This window comes from Alexandromys fortis, unplaced genomic scaffold, assembly GCF_014885135.2.
Source record: "Alexandromys fortis isolate MF-2015 unplaced genomic scaffold, M_Fortis_MF-2015_v1.1 scaffold_20, whole genome shotgun sequence".
NCBI lineage: Eukaryota > Metazoa > Chordata > Mammalia > Rodentia > Cricetidae > Alexandromys > Alexandromys fortis.
In genome coordinates, this window is record NW_026067903.1 from 4,635,912 (window position 1) to 4,662,586 (window position 26,675).

At 46.6% G+C, this 26,675-nt stretch overlaps 1 protein-coding gene across 5 annotated transcripts in view; it reads left to right on the top strand.

The window, feature by feature from the left end:
• The window catches only part of Aff3 (ALF transcription elongation factor 3), a 471,150-nt gene that overhangs the window by 434,200 nt on the left and 10,275 nt on the right, over nt 1-26,675 (top strand). For all 5 annotated transcript variants that reach the window (XM_050134761.1, XM_050134764.1, XM_050134763.1 and 2 more), the window contains 8 exons: nt 1,008-2,084; nt 5,051-5,175; nt 7,760-7,961; nt 10,049-10,176; nt 19,371-19,434; nt 22,367-22,503; nt 24,650-24,721; nt 26,251-26,344. In XM_050134761.1, coding sequence (XP_049990718.1) covers nt 1,008-2,084; nt 5,051-5,175; nt 7,760-7,961; nt 10,049-10,176; nt 19,371-19,434; nt 22,367-22,503; nt 24,650-24,721; nt 26,251-26,344 — 1,899 coding nt within the window. The remainder of the gene's footprint in view (nt 1-1,007; nt 2,085-5,050; nt 5,176-7,759; nt 7,962-10,048; nt 10,177-19,370; nt 19,435-22,366; nt 22,504-24,649; nt 24,722-26,250; nt 26,345-26,675) is intronic.

The window sequence follows — 26,675 nt, forward strand, 5'->3', positions numbered from 1 at the left end:
GGGTGAGAGTGACTCTGACTCTATAAATGTTTGCCCTGTGTCATTCACAGAAGACATCCTTTCTATTTACTGTATTAAATCCTAGCAGTACATAAGTGAGCTTTTACCAGAAATCAACGTTCTCTGCAAAATCGTAACTTTTCTCCTGTTTGGAACCTAAGTCCTTACACACTCAAAACTATACTCCTCTTTGGGAGGGGGAGGGGAATCAACATAGCCCTTCCTGTTCTGTCTCAGAGCACTCTCTGCACCCTCCATATGAGCTGATCTGTAGGTCAGAGTCTGAAAACTCCAACCTCCCGTGATTTGCTCTGAGTTAGCAAAATTGCCTCCAGGAGCGGTCTCTGAAGTCATCCGTGCCCAAACATTCCTAGCAGACCGTGGCAGAAGAAATGGCAGAAGCAGGCTGAGGGTAGATGCAGTCAGGCTGCCAAGGTATACAGGGCACGCCGGGTGCATTTGAAAATGGTGTTCCCTGCTGCCAGTGAGCCACCCTCCCAATGATGCTGCTATTGTCAGTAAGCACTTGCTTTCTCCATATAAATTGTATGCTAATGGGGGGAGATGATCTTGGGTTCACAAATTTTTTTCAAAGGTGACAAGTCAAAAACAAAAAAAGTTTTAGTGTTCAGGGCCTCATAGTTATTACTTCCCAATTAAATTAACAGAATCTCAAATTTAATCTCACATTTAAGTGTATATATACAAATATATATATATAATGGTATATCTACATACACAGTTCTAGGAGTAAGCTGAAAAGAAGCAGGGCTGTCCTGTTGTTTTATTAAGTGGACTTGAAACTGCTTCCTGGATACCTAGTTGCCAGGGGCCAGCTGGGCATCCTCTGTACCAGCAGAGGGCTGCCCCACATACCTGGGCTTCCTTTCACCGTTTGTTGTTAGACCGTTCAATTTTAGAGAATGTCAAGATCAAAACAGCCAGGGCCCCTTTTAAGTGAGCTTTGTTGTAAAAGCTGTTTTGTTTGTCCCGGGTTTTGTTTTCAGGCCGAACCTGCGTCGTCTAACAAGTGGCAGCTGGATAAATGGCTAAACAAAGTTAATCCTCACAAGCCGCCTATTCTGATCCAAAATGAAAGTCACGGCCCTGAAAGGAATCAATACTACCCGCCCGTGAAAGATGAAGGGCAGGACTGCGGGAAACTTCCTGAGATTTGCCAAGCCAGCCTGAGAGACAAGGACCTCAAGACTGCCTGCAAGGAGGAGCAGCGACCTAGGACCGCAAACAAGGCCCCTGGCAGCAAAAGTGTAAAGCAAAAGTCCCCACCTGCCGCCGCAGTGGCTGTGACCACAGCTGCCCCGCCACCTGCAGTGCCCAGCGCACCCACGGAGAGCGCACCAGCACCCACCAGGAGGTCAGCGGGCAAGAAACCCACCCGGCGCACAGAGAGAACCTCAGCTGGGGACAGTGCCAACTGCCACCGGCCAGAGGAGCCCGTGGCCCCAGACACACTGGGGGCAAGTGTGGTGGGACCCCCAGAGCCTCCCAAAACCAAGCCCTGTGGTAACAGCAGGACCAGCCACCGCAAAGAGCTGCGCTCCTCCGTGACCTGTGAAAAAAGGCGCACACGGGGGCTGAGCAGAATTGTCCCTAAATCCAAGGAGTTTATTGAGACAGAGTCTTCCTCTTCCTCTTCCTCCTCGGACTCGGACCTGGAATCGGAGCAAGAGGAGTATGTCCTGTCCAAGACTCAGACCACCGCTGGGAACGAGCCTCGGCTAAAGGAGGCCACCAGCAGCAACAGCAGCACCTCCCGGGCCCCTGTGGGCTCCATCAACGCCAGGACCACCAGTGACATTGCCAAGGAGCTAGAGGAACAGTTCTACACGCTGGTCCCCTTTGGCCGGAATGAACTGCTTTCTCCTCTAAAGGACAACGATGAGGTCAGGTCGCTCTGGGTCAAAATTGACCTGACCCTCCTGTCCCGGATCCCAGAACACCTGTCCCAGGAGCCTGGGATCTTGAGTGCTCCTGCAGCCAAGGACAATGACAGTGTGCCAGCCAGCCATGCATTAGACACACCTGCTGAAAAGACTTTGCCAAAATCCAAGAGGAAACGCAAGGTAGGCCTGGAGCTGGGAGGCTTTGGGAGGAACAGTTTGTCTCTCTTTGCACTTGAGGACTAGGGATAGACCATAGATAAGCTGCTGGGCTGGGCTGCAGGTGGCTGCCCTTGTGTATCCTCCAACCATTGCATAAGTAATAGATATACGTATATATTGATCTAGGGAAGTACTGGCCCAGCCTGAGGAAATGGTTATATGGGCAGCATTTACTGCGTGTGCAGATACAGGCTGAACATGGAGCACAGGGAGACTGAACATATGGTGAACCCCATTCTTTGCTGAGATGGACAGGATAATGTTGACAGTGGAATCACTCATCCACCAAAAGACCTCTTAGAATGTAAGGCTGTTGGCCGAAGTGGAAGATGAAATCCACTGTCCTGAGGTCAGCCAGTGGCGTCAGCTGGCAGGTGTTCCTTCCTATAGTGATGAAAGAGCTTCAAGGCAGAGGAGGGCTGGGAATCAGACTCTGGGGAGGAAGGATGTTTGTAGGCACAATGGTCTTTGGGTCGAGTGACACTTGAGGAATGGATAGACTGGACAAGTGAGGCTTGGATTAACAGGCAGCTCTAGAATGGGAGAGCCCAGGCAGCCTCTGGCAGTGACTCAAGGACACAGCCAGTTTTGAAGGTTTCCAAATTAGGAAATACTTCCTCCGTCAAACCAAGTTTGAGGACTTTTAACAACCCCTTCCATGGCTGCGTTTGGAGTGTTACAGAGATACCTCCACTGGCAAAGGACTTGGCCGAGTCAACCGGAGGACCTGAGTTTGATCCCCAGAACCTCTGTAAGAAGCTGGGCAGGGAGGTGCATGCTTATAATCCCAGCATGGAGAGGTGAAGACAGGCAGACTCCTGGGACATTCTCCAGTGCTCTAGTTCCCAGTGAAAGATCTTGTTTCCTAAAACAAGATAGATAGCACGTGACGTCAAACCCTGGCCTCCACAGGTACATGCGCGCTCACAGACACAGGCACACACACACACACACACACACACACACACACGTAAGCTAATTCAGACCACAAAGCAAAAGCAGTTAGCAGCAAACCAAAGGTTACACTACTTGTGGATTGTTTGAAATGCCATCATTACCAACAACAGTTACTACATGCAAATATCCCTGAGAAGGGTACTGTTGAATACTTAGGACTTGTCCAAGGTTATGTCAGTTGAAATGGACCCAGACAGTTGTTGGTCCCAGATTCCCATACTCAGTAATGCATCAGCCTGAGTTTTGTATAGCCATCTTCCAGTTTCCAAAAGGCAATCTGTTCTGTCAACAACAAAAAGAGAGACTCTGCACACATGGGTTTTACAGCCTTTTCAATTCCTTCATTAATAGTGGTGGGTGGGGGCAAACTGACTCAGCCAGTATCAGCTCTTGGGCCATGCCGTTCAAATGGCCTGAGCAGTCCCAGACTCACCATGGAAGGAGAGATCAAACTCCCGGACGTTGTTCTCTGACCACGTGAACACCGAGGCATGCACGTGCACATACACACACACGTGCACGCACACACACATACTAAATGAGATAACTTGGAGGTAATGTTTATTAGGCAATTCTTTCCTGGCCAAGATGAAGATATCCCTCATTTTGGAAGGGTTTATGTCAAAGGCATAGTCTCTTCCTGGTGACAGTCATATTTATTACCAGCAAGGAAACCTATTATGCAGGCACAGAATGTGTTTCTTCACAGAGTAGCACTAAACAGCTTATTTCTACAAAGTAGAATTTGAACCTTGGAAAAGAAGGACCACCAAAAGGCAGCTACTTCCTTTGTTCTTGATACATACACAAAGGCCTGTTTTCGGTGTTTTATATTTGTGTGCGTGTGGTGTCTGGGTGTGGGTGTGTGCCACAGTGCGCATGTGGCAGAGGACACACCTGTGACGGTTCTTTCCCTTCACCATATGCATCCTAGGAATTGAACTCAGGTAGCCAGGCTTGGCAGCAAGTGCCTTTACCTTACAGAACCAATTGTACCAATTGCCTGTGTGCCAAGACCAGGGGAACTAGCTTCCCATTCAGTAGAGAACATTGTCATTCCCTATGCCTCCCATTCTCCATGGGAGGGTTGGAAAGGGCAAATGGCTGATCGGACTCCCTGCACAGACCAACAGAGCAGGCTCTCGCCCCGCTGAAGCCCTATACCTGAGATCCAAGGCCTTAAAGTTTGCTTTGGACCCTTCATGGGGCCACGATAACAACATGAGCTTCTAGGATCCCCCGTTGGCAGAGGCTGTGTGACACAATCATAGCTAAGAGTCAAGTTCTCTCTGTCTTTGATACTTGCTTTTTTTCTCCTGAAAACACCCATACAGCTCCAAGGGTACCACACTGGAGATGGCTCTCGTTGTCTCCCCAGGAGGGGCACTTTGGGCAGTGTATTTCCTCTGTAGCCTAACACTGTAGAGTCAAACACTTTCGTGTAGCAAGAACCCATCCCAAGTCCTATTTTATCAAAAGGAACTTGAAGATGTTCGGGGCCAGAAAGCTGGAAGGGAAGCACACCAGGCAGCAGCCTCTGCTTGCCGGTCACTAAAGGCATTTCTTTCACTGAGGCAAAGCTGGGCTTTCTTACCATGGAAGCTCCCATGAGCTTAGACGAAGCACACTTTGTATGCTTTATTCTGATACCAAGAACGCAGGGATGAGTGATAGAGATGCCACAGTGTAATCCAGACCAGAGCTGCTTTGCAGAGCTACACACTTAGTGGCTTTCATCATCCAAGTTCTGATCGCCACTTCATGTTGTTCCCTTTACCAAGCCACCCATACTAAGCCCAGCACATGTGAGTGCCATGGAGCCTGTGCCAGGGGCTTTGCTCTTGCCTCATTCTCTAGAGAAGGTGGGTGGGGACACCCAAGAGGCCTTGCTGTGTGACAGGCAGTGCCCCACAGCTCACTGGTGGCCCTCAGAGTCCCAAGTTGATTGGCTTCTGCCTCTTCCTGCCCAGTGTGACAACGAAGATGACTACAGGGATATAAAGAAGGCCCAAGGAGAGAAGGAGAGTGCTTCACGCCTGGCCGCCTCCGCTAATAACACCTTGTCTGGGAGCCACTGCAACCTGAACATCAACAGGTAAGCCTGCTTCCTCCCCCCACCACAAGGTAGCCGTGAGCTGGACAGGGACACCGGATCTGAAAGCCATTGTGTTGAGGAAATAGAAGATCCTTTTGATTATTCTAACCTAAGTCTGCTGGCTTGCTTTCCTCAAGTCAACCAAAAGCCAATGACCAGGTATACACAGCTCTAAACCCTGTGCTCCCCAATGATCTCTCCCTCCAAAACTTGATAACCAAACCTCACAAGCTACTACTTTAATAGTAACTGACAAGGATATAAGACCATAAGAACCTAAAATTACACCTAAGCTCTTGGGTGTAGACAGGTTGTAGGCTTAAAAAGGATCTGTGCTTCCAAGGTCAAACCGCTACCCAGTGACTCCTCTAAAGGAGCAGACCGGGCCACCACACACCACCTCCCTCCGTGATAAATGGTCCTCCAGCCAGGCAAGGTCCCGGGCATTCATTAAAGCAAATCGCTTAGCATCAGTCCTAGAGGCTTTTCCATTTAGAAGCACCTCAGCACAGACCCCACTTTTCCTCTGCTGAGACACTTCTCACTCTCCCTGACTATACACAGAGGGTTTTTAAAGGGAGATTAATGGTTCTGCACAGCACATAAAAATGTAAACTGAAAGGTTGGGGGAAGATGTAGAGCGGTGCTGAAAGGCAAAGAGGCGGCTGGAGACCAGAGGCACACAGGCCCATGCGCGGTGGGGATCACCTTGAGGACACTCCCGAAACCCTGCACAGGAGGGAGCAGACTCAGGGCTTCCACGGTCTTCTGTGCATTCCCACAGACTAGGGAAACAGGCATGAAGGGACCCTGCCCACAAAATATTCTTTGTGCATTCATCAGTGCATTGAATGACCTTCCTATCTAGTAAGAGCCATAACTGCTGCATAGCAATGAACACAAATGATACTGCAAGGTGTCGGAAACAACTGGAGCATAGCAAGAAAATGCCCGTGCTTTCTGCTGAGACACGAGCTTGGCTATTGCTAAGATGATCCAGCTTAACCTTGCTTCTAACTAGAAGAAGTGTTCTAGTGAGAGAGAAGGGTGGAACTTTTTGCCATCCAGATGCATGGACCTCAAAAATCTTGCTCTCATGACTGCCTGGCAGAGCCTCCCAGATCTGATTGTTTTGTTGATACTAAGTAATGACACAGCGTGAATGAAAATGTACAGAGTTCTTTCTGGAAAGGGTGGTCTGCGAACCTCTGCAATTGTGATTCTACTGCCTGTTTGACCAGCTCAGGAGAACACAGACCCGATCGCCCAGCTAGGAGGCTCTCCATAGGATGCTTCTTTGGCCCACTTGAATATGTAAACTTGCAACAGTGAAGAGGCACCAGTCATATATACCCATGATTATATTTAATGTCACAGTTTGTTCTTCATTACACATAAAGAATGTAAAATAATAGATACTTAGAAGCAGGTCTTTTTTCACTCAGATGTCAAGAAATGATGGCTTCTAGGCTTTTCACAACCATCCTTAACAACAGCATCCTTCCCTTCAGTAGACACAACTTTGGGTTCATCCAGAACAGCTGCCTATAACATGTTACACAGTACTTTTAGAACTAGAAATTGTCTCCACGTGTATCTATTTGCGTGATGTTTTAAAAAAAAACTTAGCTGTTTGTTTTAGAGGCTAGTACTTGAGGTTCCCACTGTGACTACCAACTAAGGAAATTGCTTTTTGAAGTGACTTTGAATGGCTTGTTTGCTCTGATAACCAGCATATACAATTAACCTGTCGTAAGCCCAAGAGTCACAACTAAATTTTCGTTGGTTGTACCATTTTGTTGTAGTAGTAGTTGTTTGTGAACTGTATTCGTTGATTCTACCTGTTTCTTTAGTTAGCAGTGATTGACTCTATTTCAGGATAACATCTCCTCCACAAACGATCCTTTTTCCTAATGCAGAACACACAGATCCCTAGCAGTAAGCATCATCATCACTGTTAAGACTTTAATATAAGTGAGTCTGTCTTCTCTGATGGTTGATGTTGGAGAAATTCTGTTTAAGAATAGACAGTAGTCTTTAAGGTAAACATACGGTTTCAGGTACCAGTTGCTTCATTCTGTGTTTATTCTGCTCAGTCTCTGGTGAATTCAGAAACTCAGCTGTTGGAAGGTGGCGTCAGGTCTTGGAATCACCCTGCCATTCTGTGACTATATCCTACAAGCTCAGATGCTGGCCGGTGCCCTCTAAGAAACTAAGGGTTTAGTTGCTGTTGTTGACTGCTGATTGACTTTCCCAAGCTGCTCACCGTTGTGAGGAAAAGCTTGTTCGTTCGGTGTTTGTAGGTACCTGGCTGAAGAACTCAAAAGTGTGGACGTGTTATTCTTCTTAGTCTTACACTGGCAGGAAGTCAAGATTGCTGTGTGTCCTCATAGAGGCAAGAAACCGTGCATGAGATTTGTTTGTTGTGTTCTGTGGTCCTAGTGCCATAAAGTGACTTCTTCCTTAATAGTTCCCAAGAAGCTTCTTCCTGCCCCCAGATTTAAAATGGGGGTTGGGTCGTACAAGAAGCATGGCCCTTTTTCCTGTGCAGACTGCGAGACTCTGTTGCTGTTTCTCTTTTCAGCTTGGCAATACCAATAAACAAAAATGAAAAAATGCTCCGGTCACCCACTTCGCCACTCTCTGACGCCTGTAAACACAAATACTCCAGCGAGGACCTGACTTCGTCCAGCCGCCCTCACGGCAATGGGGTGTTGACTTCTGCCTCTTCCAGCAAAAAGCCTAAGGCTGACAGCCAGCTGCAGTCACACGCCGGAGACCTCACGGTTTGTCTTTTCGATGCCCTTCTTTTCTAAGTAAACTCGAGTGAAATTCTGAGTCGGCCCACCATGCTGTCCTACAGGCATGCTGGAGGCCCCATGCTGAGCCCCTGAAGGCGACTTCCAGGGAGATCTGGCAGAGGAGAAGAACTCCTCCTCTCTCCCCACAGAATACGAAGGAAGAAGCCTGCCCAGTGGAAATTCAAAGCCCCTTCTGTTTATAAAGCCTCTAGAAACTATTTCAGACTCCAGAATAACACCGTCCCCAGACAAAGAAAATTGGGAGGTTTTTTTCCTTTAATTTTTGCTTCATTTTATTTTTTAAAAAAAGAAAACAGTCTTTTTTTCGTTTTACCTACCAACCCCAGTTCCCACTCTTCTCTTCCCATTCCCTCCACCTTCCCCCCATCCTATCCCCTATCCTCTCGAAAATTGGGAGTTTTAAACCAGCCAGTTTCTGTGCTGGGAAAATGTCCTACCCATACATGACGCACATATATTTGGGGCTGAAACCCATGCCGACATTACAGGGCTCTCAGCCTGCTCTTGTCTATCAGTGAGATGGCCAAAGCAGGAGGTTTCTAACACCGCCCTTCACCGTCCATTCTAGGGTGGTTCTAACGTTCCCCTGGGTGAGAGTGGGTATTTTAGCGTCAATGTGATCTTGGGCCAGTTGCTTAATCTCTCTGAGCCGTTTCTTTACCCAGGTCCCTCTAGATATCACTGACAGTCCACTTAGTTCCTCCACATGGACTCTAAGAGCGGCGTCTCCCCAGGGTATTCTATAATTCCAGAATTTCTGTCTGAGTTCACCCTGTGCCTGTCAAAGCCATCAGGGCTCTGTGAGGCTAGAGAGAGAAAGCTTAAGAATAGGGCTATGCTTCAGGTTGTGGTGGCGCACACCTTTTATCCCAGCAGTTAAGGCAGAGGCAGGCAGATCTCTTGAGTTCTGAGTTCGAGGCCAGCCTGGTCTATAGAGCTAATTCCAGGACAGCCAGGACTACAGAGAGAAACTCTATCCTGGGGGGAAAAAAATGGTCTGTGCAAAGAAAGATCTTAGGCAGGGACCAGTACTTAACATTTTCCCCATGGATTTAAGATGCAAAAGAGTTGGCAGAAGGTTCTATGGGAGCCTAAGTCTTAGCATATCTTCAAAGGGTGCCTTTCTGTGCAGCCACATTTAGAAGCAATTATCTTTACTCTTGGGCAGGAAGAATTCAGAGAGACTCTCCTAGAGAAACACGGGATGAAAAGCTATCTGTTCAGGTTTTAAAACAAAGCAGACGTCTCCTTCACATTCATATCCATGTATCGTGGTCATCTGGGGTGTGCTGAGAGGTTTAGCCATTGGCTTATTTCACTTACTCATCCACCAAGTGGTGCTTTCTGAGCAGGTCATTGTCCTGGGCCAGGTGCCTTGCTATGCTGCTATGGTGATCACTCAGCAGATTCACCTCTGCGTCACCATGAAGCTGTGAACCCAAACCCTCACTCCACACACCGTTACTATTAGCACCTGAGAAAGTTGCCTAACCTGCCCAGTATTGATTTCCCCATCCGTATAAGAAGCATGTGACCTCCCTTTAGGTGCTGCTGTGGGAACAGCTTTTGACAACAGGTGCAGAAGTCCTCACGTACAGGCTGAGACTTAGACACGTACAGGCTGGACACCCCTAATACAAAGGGCTCCAAAATCTGAAACTTGTTGAACACCAACATAATTTGGCAAATGGATCATTCCACACCTGATCCCGATGGTAGGTCAGAGCCGAAAAGAATCACAAAACTGGTTTCAAGCATACTGCAGATATTTGCTTTAATGTATGTATAACTGCTATCCGTATAAGGGAAAACACAGATGAGTTTCGTACTTAGACCTGGGTTCCATCCCCTAAATATTCAACCACTTGTGGTTCCCAGTATTTTAATTAAAGAATGCACAGCCTGTATTACGTTTTCTTGATTGAAACAAAATCACCATCGTTTCTAATAGTCAACAGGCAGTATTCTATAGGTGAAAAGGTGTGCTGTCTGATGGCTCTTTCAGCCAGGTGGCCAAGGTCTCAGTGACTTCTCTGTTATTTGCTGTTTAGAAAGCAGCTCACAACAGCTCCGAAAATGGCGTCCTCCATACCAAGTCACGGCCGCAGACTGAGCCATGGTCTCCAGGTTCCAATGGCCACAGGGACTGCAAGAGGCAGAAGCTGATCTTCGATGACATGTAAGTTTGGACCTTCTTAGTACGGCGAGGAAAGAAAGTAGAAGGAAAGATTATATCCTCTTATTTATGGTGTGGCTGTTTGCCCTTGCGTGATATGGTAATTTAAATGTCCCTCTCAAACAAAGCGCTGACTTAATACGCACCCCTGAATAAGCAGGATCCCCAGGGCTTATGGAATTGATACCCAAAACCTCAAAAAAACTGAGGCAAACTGCCCTAACGGGTCTTTTTTTTTTTAATTATGTGTATATTTGTCTGGGTATGTGTTACATGAGCATGGGCGCTCATGGATCCCCTAGAGCTACAGGCAATTAGCTGCCCAGTGTGGATACTGGGACCAAACTCCAGTTCTCTGCAAGAGCAGAGCTGCTAAGTTGTCTCTCCAGCCCCTTCAGCAAGTCTTATTTCCAAGAGTATATATTATGGGATGTTGGTGACTTTGTGCAATCAGGAAAAAAAAAGTCCTTTTGGTTTTGTAAACTATAATAGCAAAAGAATAATAGTGGTTTACTCCTGAAGGCTGTTTTCTCCCAAGATGTAGGCTCTTTGTTAAGAGTGTAAACAGACCTTATGTGGGAAAAACAGCCTGGAATCCTTTGTCCACTCCTCCTGCTAACAACAGAATGCATCTTCCGTACCCGCCGTCATTTTAAAGGGATAAAGGCGGGGATGGTGGCTAAGAATGTCCAGCCATGCTCTTAGGAGGCTGAAAAATCCCAGTCAGAAAGGCTGAGATGATGCTGATGATCGTTTGACCCCCAGGGAGAAAGCAGGTTCAAGGAACACCTAGAAGGAGGAGATAGAGTTTCACGAGCTCAGCCTGAGTCCTGCGTTCGGTTGTTAGCTGACCCACAAGCATGTTGCATGTCCGTGTGAGGCAGGATAACTGAAGTCTCCCGGGAACCTCGTGCAGGAGATTCCTGCCCTGCTGCTGGCTTCCATTCCAACGGCAGAGACAGACTACGAGCCCTAAGCCCCCTGGAAGTCAAAATACAAACTGGTCTCAACATCTCTCAGCCCTCCTCAGAAGAAAATAATAGTATCAGTGGCTACTATTGTGCTTCCCTCCTTGGGGGTATCACATAAGACGCAGCATCTCGGGAGCGTCAGGCTCACTCTTTGACAGCCCTAATATAAACATGGGGTATTTCCTTCTCTCTCAGCTTCCCATATTGAGTCTTTTAAGTATTAATATTACTTTATACATCAACCAGGGCACAGGGTTTGGGGGTTGGAAGTCAAATGCACATCTTTGTCTCATTTAAGAAGCACATGCCAAGTTATCTGAATTTTGGGAATTACATGAACATCCACAAGGCCCAGGTCTTTTTCCTGTGGTTACTGCAGCTACATACCAACTCTGTGCACGCAATCCTCCCCTCCCTTAACTACTCTTCCACCTACCTCCCTTCACTTTCCCTTTGCTGAGCAGAATGGTGGGTGCTCATTTTCCCTCGGATCAGGTTAGGATTTTGTGCTGGTGATTGGCCCTGTGAAAGTTAGCCATTTTTGAAAACAGAGGCAATTAAAGTGATATAAAGTGATATTTAAGGTCACTGTGGAACTTGTGTTTGGTTGTCATAGCTAATAATAGATGTATTAGACAAAGGGATACTCAAAACACCAAACATCTCTGGGCTGTGGTTTAGGGAGAGTGATAAAGATAAGAAAGAAAGAAGAATTTATGAGAGAATTAATTCAATGACTTCTTCCATGTTCAGAACTGAAGACTACGTCAGAAAAAGCAGCAGCCCAATTCTTAGAGCCAATCTGAAGTTTCTTGAATTTTTTTAATAGGGGGAAATGTTTCTCAATATGTTCCCTGCCTACACCAATGGAGAGGCTCTGCCTGTAGGCAAGATGTGTAATTCTGGTTGCTGACTGTGCCGGGAGTGCCTTCTATTAGGGATATGGTACAATGAAATAGAAAAGCACTCTTAAATACCCATTACATGGAGAGCTATGGCCACTTGCCCCAAATGATTTGAAATCTCTAGTAGTAAAAGAGACATGCAATTTAAACAGCCACTGATCTAGAAAAGGCTGTGTGAAGATTTTTGTTTGGTTGGTTTTTTTGTTTTTGTTTTTTTTGTTTTTTTAAGACAGGATCTTTCTGTAAAACAGTCCTGGCTATCCTGGAACTCACTTCGTAGACCAGACTGATCTCGAACTCACAGAGATCCTCCTGCCTCTGCCTCCTGAGTGCTGGGTTTAAAGGCCCAGCGTGGGACAATCCTTAAAACCCAAAAGGCAAAGAACCAACATTGTCTCTTCCTTTAAACCATGAAAATAGCTATCTCTCAAGAGATCAGAGTCACTGACATCTGCAAAATGTCGTGCATGTCTAGCTGCTGTATTAGGTGCCTACTGAGTATCAGGTACAGGCAACAGCTAGGATATGATGGATTCGTTCGCCATAATCCTACAGTCAGGAGAGAAAAGCACATGGATGGGACCACTCCTGTGACCGCTAGAGCCACATCTCCTCCTTTCCCCACTTTTTCTCATCACCCTTCCAGTCCTCTTCCTCCTTCCTGTCCTCTTCCTCCTCCCCTACGTTTCTCCCTTCCCTTCTGTCATAATTTGCTCCCACTTGACACACCTGGGAAAAGGAAACCTCTGTTAAGCAATTGTCTCCCTGAGAACGGTGGTCTCTGTGGGCGTGTCTTGAATGCCAATTGATGTAGAAGCCCAGCCCACTGTGGGTGGTACCATCCCTAGGCAGACAACAACAATGAGCCTCTTCCTTCCCCACGTGGCTCTTTCTGTCTTTGCCTTCCCTCCTCACTTCCTTTTCCTCTGCTTTCACCCTGACAATGTCTGCCCCGACAGCCTCCTTGATCACAAGAAAGCCCTCAGCTCCTGTCACTTTCCTTGGCTTCGATTCACGGAGGTGTCAGCAAGCACAGAGACGAACAGGGAAGCTGCCAGGAGAACAAGGGAAAGGGCCAGATCATTAGGACCAGAGCAACTGAGAGGCTGGTGGAGAGCCAGTTAGAGTCATCCAGAGAGGACCAGATGCCAGGCTGTCATTTAGTTCTTCAAGCTGTGTCATGTAGCTTGAAAGAAAGAAAGAAGGAAGGAAGGAAAGAGGGAAAGAATGAAAGAAAGAAGCTCATCCTTTTGTATTATAAACACTTGTTTGTTAATGGTTGAATAAACATGCAGTTCCGACAACAACTGAATCCACCAGGCTGTGGAGAATGAGCACTGAATAAACACGGCTGAATTATAAATACCCTTCCCAGAGGGAAGCCCTGGATTTTTTTTTTCTATCTTTTCTCTTTTTCCATGAACCTGCATGAAAGTCCATCTAAATCCCTGTTCTTACACATCTTGTTTCCTGTGTTTCTTACCGATTAAGCCCCAGTTAGTGCTTTGGGGATGCAAACGAACCGAAGGGGCTAGCACTCACTTCCGAACTGGAATCTGAGCTCCGCTTGTTCTTGGTAAGGGCGAATGCAGACTGGCGGCTGTGTGGATCCTCCCCTGACATGGAGCAGAAGCAGGGAAAGCGGGACAGCCACTACTCCACAGCCTCCGTGGGAAGGTGGCACGGGCGTGATTAACAGACTCTTCCTTTAAAAGACAAAATCTGTGAGAATTTATGTCAAGGAGTAACGGCGCTCGCCTCACCTCGCCGCTCAGATACAGGTCTTATTAGTGCCGAGCCCTGAGCTATATATCATCTGGTGTCATAATTAGTGGCAAGGGAGCTTTGGCCAAGGAAAATGGAGAGGGATCTGGGATGGGAAGCCCCCCGTCCAGGAGTCCCGAATTCATGGAGCTAAGTGGTGAAAGGCCTGGCAGCATGAAATAAAGCCCGGCTCCCGCCAGCCATATTGCTGCGTTGGAAGCCAGCGGGGCTGGAGGCCAACACTGCCTGCTGCTTGCTGAAGGATGTGCTGTCCCCTGCCCATATTTCACATGCAAGAGGCAGTCACGACCAGAGCACTCAGCCAATCCACCAAATGTCCCATCTGTACCCACGACACCAATAATAGGAGCCGAGCTACCTAACCCTCTGGGCACTGAGTGAAGACTCCCTGGGACACACAGTGCTGAAGACCGTGAGCTTGTAAAATGTGAGTGGGAGGAGGGGTGGGCACTTGACATTTGTAATGCAATTATGTGCAGCAGTCTCCTTGCTAAAAGGATTTTAATTTTATAGAGAATGGGAAGATTCCCGTATATGAGAGGTTGAATCTCCAGCAGCATGATTTAATCAAAGGAAGCCAACCAGAATTTTTACATAGGCCGTGTGAGAGCCAGGCGGGGCACTCTGGGGGCCTTTCCATGGTACTGCTGTCCTGGGGGAGACCCTTTCCTCATTGCTGCAAAGGAATTGTTTCCATTGTGAATTCCATGTCTCGGGCAAAGGAATTGTTTCCATTGTGAATTCCATGTCTCGGGCTGGGCCCTTATTTTATTTAGACCAATGGGAAAACAAAAAGAGGTGGGAGGAAAGGAACATCTCTCTCCTGTTGAAATCTGCAGGCTTTGCTATAATCGATCGTTTTAAATGTCCAACCCAGAGAGGAAGAACACTGAGACCGATGATTCTCCATTTCAATAAAAGTTTCTTTAGTGATTAAAAGCTTGCCTCCCTTAGCCAGCACTATTTGAAAAGGTACTGTGAGTCCTATGAGGAGCATGAGGAAGGCACTCCCCTCCTGAGAAGCCAGGTTCCAGGCACTCAGAGTTCCAGTCCATGTCAGGGTTGTAGGGGTGAAAGCTGCGTCCGAGTCCTTGTGGCTTACACACTATCTACCTGCATCCGCAGGGGTGTGTGCAGACAGCCAACATTAGCCCCTCTGGGAGTCCCCCAGCCTCAAACACCCTGGCCAACAGTGACTGCTGGAGGGGGACAGGTGGCAGAACACTTGCCCAGCATGCATGAAGCCCTGGGTGTGCCCCCCCAGTTCTGCAAACTAGCACTACCAAGCAGCTGTGTGGGAAAAATTTAACTATTTAACCCCTTCCATGGTCATTCTCCTTTTGGAACAAGCACTTCAGGGCTGAGGGCACATCAGCTGGCATTGGGGGTATCAGATGAAAATGCGTTGGCTGTCATTGTTGCCGCACCTCCGTCTGATGTGGATTTCAGTTTCTCCAAGCAAACCTTGTCCCGATCGCTCCACACCCAGGAACCTGTTTGTTCAAACACAGTGAGCTCTCATCCCTGCCAGTTTGCACAAAACAGACTTGCTCTGTGGAAGGACGGCCTTTGAAAGAAGTAGGAATTACAGAAAGCAGTGTGCCAGCCTCTCCGTGGGAGACCATTCATCTCTCTCTCCCCCTCAGCCACGAAGGAGAACAAAAAGCAAAGGCTGCCTCTAAAGCTCGTGTGCTAGGAGATATGTCCGGTCCCTCGCGCCCTGCAGCGGCTCAGAGCCAAGGCCGTGTGTTTGTAGGTGGCGACGGTGGAAGAAAAGGAGGAAAGAAAACTTACCGTTCGGATCAAGTACACCGATGGCTTTCGTTACAGAGACCTCTCAGAACAAAGATGCACATGGCTGTGCGCCGGCTCCGCCGTCAGCCAGTTCTGGTTTCTGTGGGCCACTGAATGCAGTTGCGTTCACAACGTTTAATTGCACTTTTATTCGTGTGTTCATGGCCATCATGAAGTACTATGAAAAATAATGCGAGTGATAATATTACAGAAGTTTAAAAACTCTGCATTTCCCACGTAAAGGCAGATTCAATGGAAAATCTATTTTATGCCAAGATGATTAGGTTTTATTTCAAAACCTTTGATATATTAGATTCTGTACCTGTGACAGCGGTGAGGGCAATTTCATTTTTCCTTCTGACTTGTATATGGCTGTAGAAAGCAATGCCTTCAGGTTAGTGTGCATCCGCAGCCACCCTGGACAGTCTGAGTGAGTGGCATCCCAGTGGTCCTGATGACTTTATAATGGCCTGATTTAAGAGCCTAGCAGAAGAAAGCACCTGAGAGGAGAAAATGGGCCAATCTTCAGGCAATTTTCCGTGCTTAGTACAGTGAGCCCTCCATTATATGCAAACGGGTTCTAACAAGCGTGTTTGTAAATGGTCCATAGATGGCACCGGGTCGTCTTTTAGCGTGGCAGGTTACAGTTGTAACTGCCAGGATCCGGTCAGCAAATGGGATGAGTTACTTCCCTCCAGGCACCGCTGTGTGTCTGTGACTCAGCCTCCGTCTCAGGCTTGAAAAGCGCATTCCTGTGCTGCAGGTAAAAACATTGATTGAAGAATCCACATTAGTGGCTATCAGCTACTGGCATCTCGAAGAGTAAATTAGAAAGCCTGTAAAGTCTAAGATGCCATAGCTTATGACCAAAAGAGGTTCTTCCCCCATGAGAATAAAATGCATTCAAAATGACAATCTTTTAGTGGTGAGGTCTACAAAACAGGACACATGGAAAATGACCAAACCTGGATACTAGAGTGTAGAGCAGATAATGATGGGAAGAATTTCAAGTTGCCATGGAGACACTCCGGCTCATTGGCCATGATGCTGCACCCTCTCAGAAGGCACCACTCTCCCCCAGGCTCGGGAGAAATCCAGTACGATTCAAGGATTACTGTAGGCTGGAGAAGAACGCAAAGGTCACCAGCATGATTCCTGCTGAAATGCACCAGGGACCGAGCTGCCCGCACGCCGTGACTGTAGCCCTGTGAACTCGGAAGGTAATTAATTACCCACGACGTATAGTATAGCCAAGTTCTCTGCGACGTGGGAAAGACCGTGAGAAGCATGGGTGATGCTCCTAGGAACTGTTCCTGGCAATGGTCAGACTTAGTTCCTGATAAGATTTGGTGAACACTCAGTAACTGAGCAGAGAGCAGAATATTCCCGGCAGGGGAAAGGAAGAGCAGAACTTCCAAACAGGAGTGGCATGCCATCAAAATTGATGGAACCGTCCCAGATTTTACTCAGCGTCCCCGGTGAATACCTAACCTGAGCTAAGATTTGACCTCCGAAGCCCCAAAGATTGATTTGGGAACTGGAGACACAACAGAAACAGTGTTTGAGAAACGCTGGCCAAGGACTTGAACCCTAGACCCCAGAACCAGATGTGATAAAAGCCAACTTGGGAGGTGTGTCTTTAAGAGAAGAAGAACGCTTAACAGGAAGCCTGAATGCATCCGGAAGAGAAATACGGTGAAAACTAATCTCTCCCCAGCTGTAGGCCCTGGGATCTAAGGCTCAGCAGTCAGTCTAGGCTTGGACTAGAGGTGAGCCCTGATCGTCTGTGTTGGGATGGGAAGCCAAAGAGCAAACGCAGCAGCACGCCTGTTCCTGCTGATGCTGTACCAGCAGATGTGTGTCATGACTCAACAGGAGATCGTGGCTTTTTGGATGTCATGAGTCCAAACCTGCAGGATCACAACCGTCTAGAATTGATCCCTAACCCGTGGACTTCTGATTGTCACCACTGGCTTGTCACTTTGAACCATTACACTCACATCACGTCAGGATGTTGGTAATGAAGGAGGTTGTACTTACGTGGGGCAAAGTATACGTGGAAACTGCATAATTTCTACTCAGTCTTTCTGTGAATCTAAAAATGCTCCAGGAAGTCTGTTTGAAAGCGAAAGCAAGCGAGTAGTAACGGTGAAAACTGCCAAAAATTCGCATCAGTCGGTATGTAGCCAAAGACTGTAGAGGCATTTGAAAAGCCATTCAAGTGGAATTGTGGGTCCCTCAGCGATGCACTAGCAAAGCAAAGGTGGAGGCAGCAGGCCTGTCTTACTGAGGAAACCTTCAGCCACACCAGAGACTATCCAGGGGAATGGAAAGCTTTGGACCTGCATGGGAACAAGAATGGTGAGGGAGCAATTGCCCACAGACAGACAGACGTTCGGGAGACCGTGGGGTTGTGTTGTCATTTCCTTGTGGTAACAAACCAACTCATCAGTCCCAATAGACTGCCACAACTCTGTCAGTATTTGTAGAGAGGAAGAGGCTGGACATGAGGGCCTTTTGTTGTTGTTGTTTTTGTGGTTCCCATGGTTTTTGACCCAAAACTAATTATTAGCTTTGGTCCTGATTTTGTTTCTCACTTTGACGAATAAAATGCCATGTTTTGGTCAACCCGTGTTTCTTGTCATAGCACATTACCGTTTCTCTAGGCATTCTGATCTCTTTAAGTAAAGGAATGTTCTGATTACCTGGTATTCCAATGAGGTAAATGACCCATTAGAATCTAAAACAAGACAGTTTAAAATAAGCATATCGTAATAGGTTAAACAGTCCATGACTAATCTCTCTGGTGACACCCTATCCCCTGGCTGCTATCTACTGTTTATGAGTAGGTCAAGTTTATTGATCACCTAACACACGGAATACAAAGAAGTTTATGCTGATGGCATCTAAAGGATGTAAAAGGTTTTTTTTTTAATTAATCTATTAGACTAAACATTTTAAAGGCACCAACCGATGATGGGTGGCGTAGTGTGACTTAGGGTTGTTGTGCACGTTCGGATTGGTCTCAGGACAAATTACCCTCATCTCCCAGAAGGATCGGCACTGGCCAGGGTTATTGCTTTAATAATACACGCGTCTAATGCTCCTGTTTACCAGCTAGCTAATCAGCACCCTAGAGGATACATGCCGTGTTTGCATTGTTACAAGGTAGACATCATTTTACAATTAACTCCATTACAACTGAAACATAATCATACTCCATCACAGTTCTTGGGTTTTCACTGTGAGGCTTTAAGACAATTAACTGTATGTGCACACAACTCTAGGAACTATTTATGCATATAAACGACACACGCATAAGAACAGATAAATACTGTCACTCATACATTTCCGTGAGATGATTACCAGATATATTTGCAGTTCTTAAGTTGAAGGGGAATGGTTTTCTGTAGAGACTATGCAAAATAAGAGTTTTCTGCTTTTTTCTTATCCATACAGTAAAAAAAAAAAATCTTATTCACAAATTAGGCACTAAGGGACCGCGTTAAAGCAACTATAAATATAGACTATCTACATGTATTGAGTGGGTTTTGAATTGCTAACTTAGGAGAAAAATAATGCACTTTATATACAGGCTGTAATTTGAAAGTGCAAAAAGTATACATGACTCCATATTAAACAGAGTTTTTAAATTGTGCCTTCTGTTTGAATGAAAGAGAAGCATATTTTCAACAGACCTTGCACTTAAGCAATAATGGCATCTAATATTCTCTCCTTGTAGGCCTCGTAGTGCAGATTATTTTATGCAAGAAGCTAAACGGATGAAGCATAAAGCGGATGCGATGGTGAGACCCTTTTCTTTCCAGATTTGTTCGTCTGAATTGTGTTTGTGCTGCAGCTTCATCAGTGGGGCGATATAGCCGGGGTAATTATAAAATCTATTACAAGGATGGCTGGGCCTGCTAAATGGGAAGATGTTTATATAATCAAAGGCTCATAGCCCAATAAATTATGACTTCACTCGGTAATGTCGAACTGGAAGAAAGCCCTGGATAAATGAATATTTCAATTTAGTCTCAAGGTTTGAATAGTAACCAGAACCAGTGGCATCAGTGGGCGGAGCTATTAGAAATAAATTGAATTTGCATTTTTCCTCTCTAGCTAGCCTAGCTGGCTCTTCCTTGGCTCAGCCCCACAAATCTCTTTTCAGGATGACTAGTGTTCCCCGTGTACATCTGTCACTCACACTTAAGCCTTGAAGTCGACATGACTTGATCTTTGCGAAGGATAGCGTTTCTGACTCGGGTGATCTATTTTGGAGACCTTAAGGATTTCGGGCAAGAAATGGAGACTTTTAGTTTGTTTGGTTTGGGTTTGTTTGTTTTCTTAGATCACACAGTAATTTCACCAGGCCTCTTCCAAACAGATGCCTTACTTCCTAGAAACTCTAGTCCTCTTCTCCTTCAGATTCATAGCAAAGATCAGTCAGGGGGGCTGGAGATAAAGGTGGTGTCTCAGATACCTTTCAGAATGTGAGTCCGGTGCGGAAGATACTAAATCCTAAGCGCTGCTCCCCCAGCATGCCTGACGTTGCCCACCACACAGTTATCACCTGACGTCAACTGCCAGGGAACACTGGGGTCATGTGGACATAGCCAGTGAGTATCAGAGATAGAGACAGTCGCACGGGACAGCTCTTATCCATACAACCCCACAATCCCAAGGTCATCTAAAGAAACTGATGTGTGGATCTCTGTCTCTTCAGTACCCTGTTTTTAAAAAGAGAGAAGAAGGGAAGGAAGGGAAATAATTAATGCATGGCCACTTTGGGGCAAAAACATCACACTTTTAAATCATCATTTTAAATATGGTGAGAGTTGCTACCTGAAGCCATCATCCAAGGCTTCCTGGCTCTATTCACCTAACTCCATCTTGCCCAGCTCTTACTTCCCTATCCCTTGTCAGCCTCTCATCATACCTCGTTCATGCCAGCACACATGTCTGTCCGCTCACACCCTCGGTGTCCTCCCCAAGTCCAGCCCAGTCATGCAGGTCCTCCCTGAAGCCTCCCCTGGTGCTCTGCAGCCCCCCCACTCTCTCCCTCCCATCTTCTTGCTTTAGACTCCTCTGTTTGTATTCTATCCCTCACAGACTGCCTTGCATATTGAGCTATTCTGTGGTCTACAGATTTTGCTTTCCAAGAGTCTTATGTGTTCCTAGAATGAGTGTTTGTGAATCAAGTACATGTACCCCAAAATTAAGTGCTTTAGAATGAAATTAGTTCCTTAACAGCATTGCCACAAAATATGGTATGACTTACAAGTGTTAAAACTTTTATTTATTAATGAGTAAAAATTTATTTATTAATATTCTTTCAAGACAGGGTTTCTCTGTAGCTTTGGAGCCTGTCCTGGAACTAGCTCTGTAGACCAGGCTGGCCTCGAACTCACAGAGATCCACCTGCCTCTGCCTCCCGAGTGCTGGGATTAAAAGCAGTGCCACCACCACCTTGGCTATTTAATTTATATTCATTTTCAAAGAGATATCATTGTTAATGAAAATTGGTGATTTATTTTTATATTTACTTGTGTTTGTAGTAGGACTGAGAGTAGTTAGGAGTAGGGATGTGATTTGTTTCTTTGATGAACAAATCATGGGAAAACAGAGGTGATTCCGCAAGGTAGGAATATGTGACTTTCCTAGAGCAGCGGTGTCTAGGGCCAGAGCCTCCGTATGTAGCTCGAGACTTGGGAGAACTCAGGTGCACATTCAACTCATGGCTGCTGCAGAGACAGTAGCGACACCCGGTCTTTCCAGGTGTGACCTGCTGCGCTGACTGTGCTGCAGCCTCTGTGCTGAGAAGCACAGATACACACAGTGTGGGGAACCCCAGGAGTTCTTGTGGTTGAGTTTCAGCTCTGGGTCGTGTTTTGTGAAAGTGAAATATAAAACCTTAGGTAAACCTCCGTTCATCCCTTCTCCGTCTTCCCTTTCGTGGGGCCCTGAGAATAGTGACGCACATGGGGGCACAGAGTCCCAGAAAACATGAGACAGTGATCGGGGCCCTGCACCATCGTTGGTGAGGCTGGAAAAAGTAGGCATGAAGCCCAAGTATGGATCCAGACCTGTGAACTTGGACACACGTTTAGCGCCATGGGAGAGGACAGGGAGTGAATTTGCCAAGCCACTGGGGAGAAGGAAAGGGAGCTTGGCAAAGTGGAAGGAAGGTGTCCTGTGACTTCTCCACTCACTTGTCTCACTGCAAATAACTAGCGAGGATTTACTAGGTCCTTTCATCCAAGGGAGGTGGGCTCCAAGCTCCCATAGCATGCCCTGAGGCTGCAGATGGCTCAGAGATTTACACACTCTGTTTCATATACATGCATGTCTGTGATATACAGCTAAGCACAGGAAGACACTAGCAGTAACTAGTAACTAATAGCAATGTAGGGCAATAACAGGGAGCTGTGATAATTAAATGTATAAGCTCATGAATTATTTATTTCTGGAATTTTCCTCATAACATTTTCAGACCTTGCTGACCACAGGAACCTGAAACCATGGGAAATGAGCTATGGATAGCAACGAGGGCTACATAGCTATTTCTTTTTTCTTTTATTTTTCCTCTCAGCTCCATTTTACAGGGTTTTGGAGCTCAAAAGTTGGGTTTCTCAAAGCATATAAACTGTATGGTGTTGCCCCTTGGTTAAAAAAAACAACAACAACAAATTAAAAAAACCTCTTAGTAAGGAAGACACCTCTGATTGTGTTGGTCAGGTGGAAAAGTTTGGGAAGGCCTTGAACTATGCCGAAGCAGCCTTGTCCTTCATCGAGTGTGGAAATGCAATGGAACAAGGCCCAATGGAATCCAAGTCCCCTTACACCATGTACTCTGAGACGGTGGAGCTCATCAGGTAAAGTCTACTTCCGGCAGAGCTGTGGGGGAAGCACGAAGGCCGTATACAGAAGTACATATGGGGAACACTAAGAAAAGAATGGCAGTCTGCAGTATCGGCCGCTGGGGACCAGTGTTCATCTCCTAAAATAAGAATGGGAAGGGACTTATTTCACGTGGTGTGCCTCCCTGTTTTCTGTGTGAGGCGAGGCAGGCTTCCCCTGCACAAAGCCTCCTTGACTCTCCCAGGAAGGGGAAATGTCGGAGTGAGCTGGGACATGTCCCCTCAGCTAGGAAGTGGTAGGTGTGGGATTCATGTACTCTCTAAGCTGCTTGGAAATTAAAAGTCAACAGGGACTAAAAGTGGAGATTAAGACCACAGTAGAAGGGTTGCCCAGTCGCACAAGCCGCTGCGTTCAGTCCTCACCATTCAAATGCTTAAATGTGTTCATTCATTCTACCTCTCAGAAGGGGTGAGAAAAAGAAAATCATAACATCATTATAAAATGTGTAGTATACTTATAAAGCAAAGATAAGCCATCCTGCAATTCATAACCCCAGAGAACCTAGACAATAAAGACCCCAAGAGAGGCGTACATGGATCTAATCTACATGGGAAGTAGAAAAAGACATGATCTTCTGAGTAAATTGGGAGCATGGGGACCATGGGAGAGGAGAGAAGTACAGAAAGAAGAGACTGTCCAGCATTAGGTCAGGCTAACACGGGTAAAGAGGCAGGAGGAATCCCTAGATTTCCCTCTCATATTCTCAGAGCGTGAGGGGAGGGTTGGAAGGGAGGCACCAAAAAAAAATTTATTTGGAAAATGCCATAATGTAACCTAATTATTTGTAAACTAATAAAAAAACAACTAAACTAAAAAAATACTTTTTTAAAACTGAGGGAACTTCTCAATAAAAGGGAGAGAGTGGAGGAAGCACTCTCAGCGTGTCTAGGAGGAAAGAACAGAAGTGTGGCTGTGTACACAGTAAACTGTTCCTTCCAGGGAGTTTTGTAAATCATATTTGATGGGTGAAACAAAATTTATAGCACCATCTGGTACTCAAGATAATATTTTATAGAAGAAGGGGCAGTAAAGGCTTCCATGCTTCAGTCAGGGGCTGTAGGTCACACAGGCAGCGTTTTATCCAGGACGAGCCCTGGGGAAGCTGCAGAGGGATGCACTTGGGACCTACAGACCTACAGCAAGGGGACGGCATTACTGTTTCTGCCGCTTTCAGCAGAGCACGTGTTCCACCAAGAGCGTCACAAACCAGCTGGGCTAACCTCTGCCCGCTCAGTGACTGGTGGATTAGTCTCACTTTACAGATTAGGAAATGGGCACTGAGATGTCAGTACATCTGTCTGAACTCCAAGAGTAGCCGAGATGGGACTTTAATCTGGGACCCTCTCGCCATTGCACACAATGCCTCGTCTCTCAGGATTCTGAGCAGGTGAGCAGATATTTCATTGAGAGGAAGCAGTGCCCACAGTCGTCCTACTCCAAGAAAGACACTTGCTTCTCAAAACCCTTGTCAGTGCACAGAAAACTAGACAGGAAGACGTGTTGCAGACAGCTACCCTGTCATCAGATAAAGAGTTTCATGTAAGCAGATAAAAGTAAATTAGGCATCCAAGTACCGGGGTTCTCGGTGACTCGGCAGAAGATGAGATGAAGAAAAGTGGGTGCTTTACCATGCTGACGAATGGCTCTTGAGCGTGTAGCACTCAGAGGAGTTTGTCCTGTGTCATTAGCGAATGGGAAGTGGCACAGCCTCATCAAAGTCCTCCCCACTCACCACAGTAGCGCCGTCAGCGAGCTTTAACACACTGTGAACGCCCACGTATGGGGCCGGAGAGCTGGCTCAGTGACTGAGAACACCTACCCCTTGTACAGAGGACCCACATGCCAGGCCCAGAACTCACATTAAATGGCTCACAGCCACTTAGGACTTGAGCTCCAGGGGATCCAACACCCAATTCTGCCCTCCATAGGCGTCCACACTCACGCAAACCTACATGCAGACACACACATGTGCATAAATTTAAAAAAGGCACAGAACGTGTAAGGGTGGGGTGGAGAGAGACCATCATAGAGGAGACTCCGTTGATAGCCAGAAAGGACTCCTAAATTTCTTGACTATTTTTATTTTATCTTTTTTTTAAGGTACGCTATGAGACTAAAAACCCACTCAGGCCCCAACGCTACCCCAGAGGACAAACAACTAGCTGCGCTTTGGTAAGTATATCCCCAGCTCTGCAAGCAGGGTGCCAGGCTGCCCTGTGTTTCCAGACACCTCTAGCCCACTGGTCCCAAGCTGCTCCAACAGCCAAGAGGTTCACTTTTCACAATACCCTGAATACAGTGACCAGAGGATCAGGACGTGAGTAGGGTCCCTCGCCAGTCAGGGCAACCGAAAACAGCAAGCGCCCTGTCCCAAAGAAATAAAATGAAGAATAGTAGACACCCAGTGTTGACCTCTGGCCTCTACACATGCATGGACAGACATGCGCTCACACATATACTCATATGCACACACATACCCATGTAAAAATATAAGTGAAACCAAGCAGGTCCCCCCTCATTCGTTTGAGTGTGGTTCTTCCTGTGTTTAACACTTTAGATGCGGTCAGAATCATTGGCGAGTTACTTTGCATGCCAGATCAGTATGCAAGGATACTCACAATCCATTAGAGTTATCGATACACTGGACTGAGGGGCAGCTCGCTATACTTAGATAATAAAATCATTTCTTTCATACTGGCTAATGGGTAATCGATCTTCCTGTGCTTAGGACTGCAGTCATAAGGGCAGTGCAGTGGTAACTCCCCGCAAGGTCTGCTCCGAAGGCCCCATCCCATCCCTCACATTGCGAGGCCCCTCCTCTCTGGGTCTCTCCCAGCCTTGTCCACGTAGCCAGTGTTTTGTTCTCGGCAGGTTCGCTGTGCTCACGACCTAATCTGAGAGATAGAAAATCAAATGGCGTCTCAGACAGCATAACAGCCACATCAACACGAGAGTCTCGAGCTGTTTGACATAATTTCATCTGGAGTCTGAAGTGCTAGCGAGTTGGATCAGGCTGTGCTGGGCACGTTCGGATTCTAGCACGTCAATACCTGATCTCAGCCGAGGGAAGAATTACGAGTGAAAAGCACGGGGGACGAGAGAATTAGTCTCGGGAAAATGCTAAATGTGCCCTTTTCTTTATTGGAGTACCGTGATGGGATTAATAAATTGATGGCAATTAATAATTGATGTTTGAATATAAGTTTGATATAAATAATTGTACAGAACATTGTAGAAGAAAGGCGAGCGTAACTAGCCCGAGATTGGTACTTCTGTTGTTTGCAGTGCGCTTTATTTGAACTCATTACAATCTAGTAAAGCGTTAACAAGCAGAGGTAATAAAAATCTGTGAAATTGCTGTCCTGTCTGCGAAGCCAATAGCTCACCCTATAAAGCAGCACCGGCTCTGTTCTAGCGCTCCCTCTCGTGGAGAGAGACTGCCCTCTGGTGGCGGGAGGAGAAAGCGGACTGACCCTGTTCCCAACAGAGAGCCGTGAAAGCTGCCCTTACACATCTGGCGGTGAATGCCAGATGTGTATGGAGGCCTCTATAGATTTTGAATTATGCTTTTTTAACGAAAGGAGCATCAAATACTCGTGCGTGTACTTAACATGGGAACATTGTAGATGCGTAAGTGTGGTGGAAATACTGTTCTGAAGCTTCCCTGCAAAGGACACAACATGTCCCCTCTTCTACCGCAGCTACCGATGCCTGGCTCTCCTATACTGGCGGATGTTTCGACTCAAAAGGGACCACGCTGTAAAGTATTCGAAAGCACTGATCGACTATTTCAAGGTACTGTCTGGCAAATAAGCACCGTGGCTGCTCGTGCCGCTCGGATTCCCTGACAGCTCTCTGTGAGAGGGAGGCCTCGTGCAACCCACTGCGTTGAGACTAAACCTGTCCTCTCCGTCCTCCACAATCACCCCATTTATGACACAGTGTGGCTTGTCGGGCTCAGAGAACAGGCCTTGAGAGCCCAGATAATTTGTCCCCCTGCCTTCATGTCCTTAATTTTATAACCTGTAAACAAAGAGTGTCCAATTATTCGACCCCCAGTGACCTGGGCATTGGTCCTTAGAACAGCTATAATTCTTTATGTCTACGTAGAATTCTTGGAAGTAAG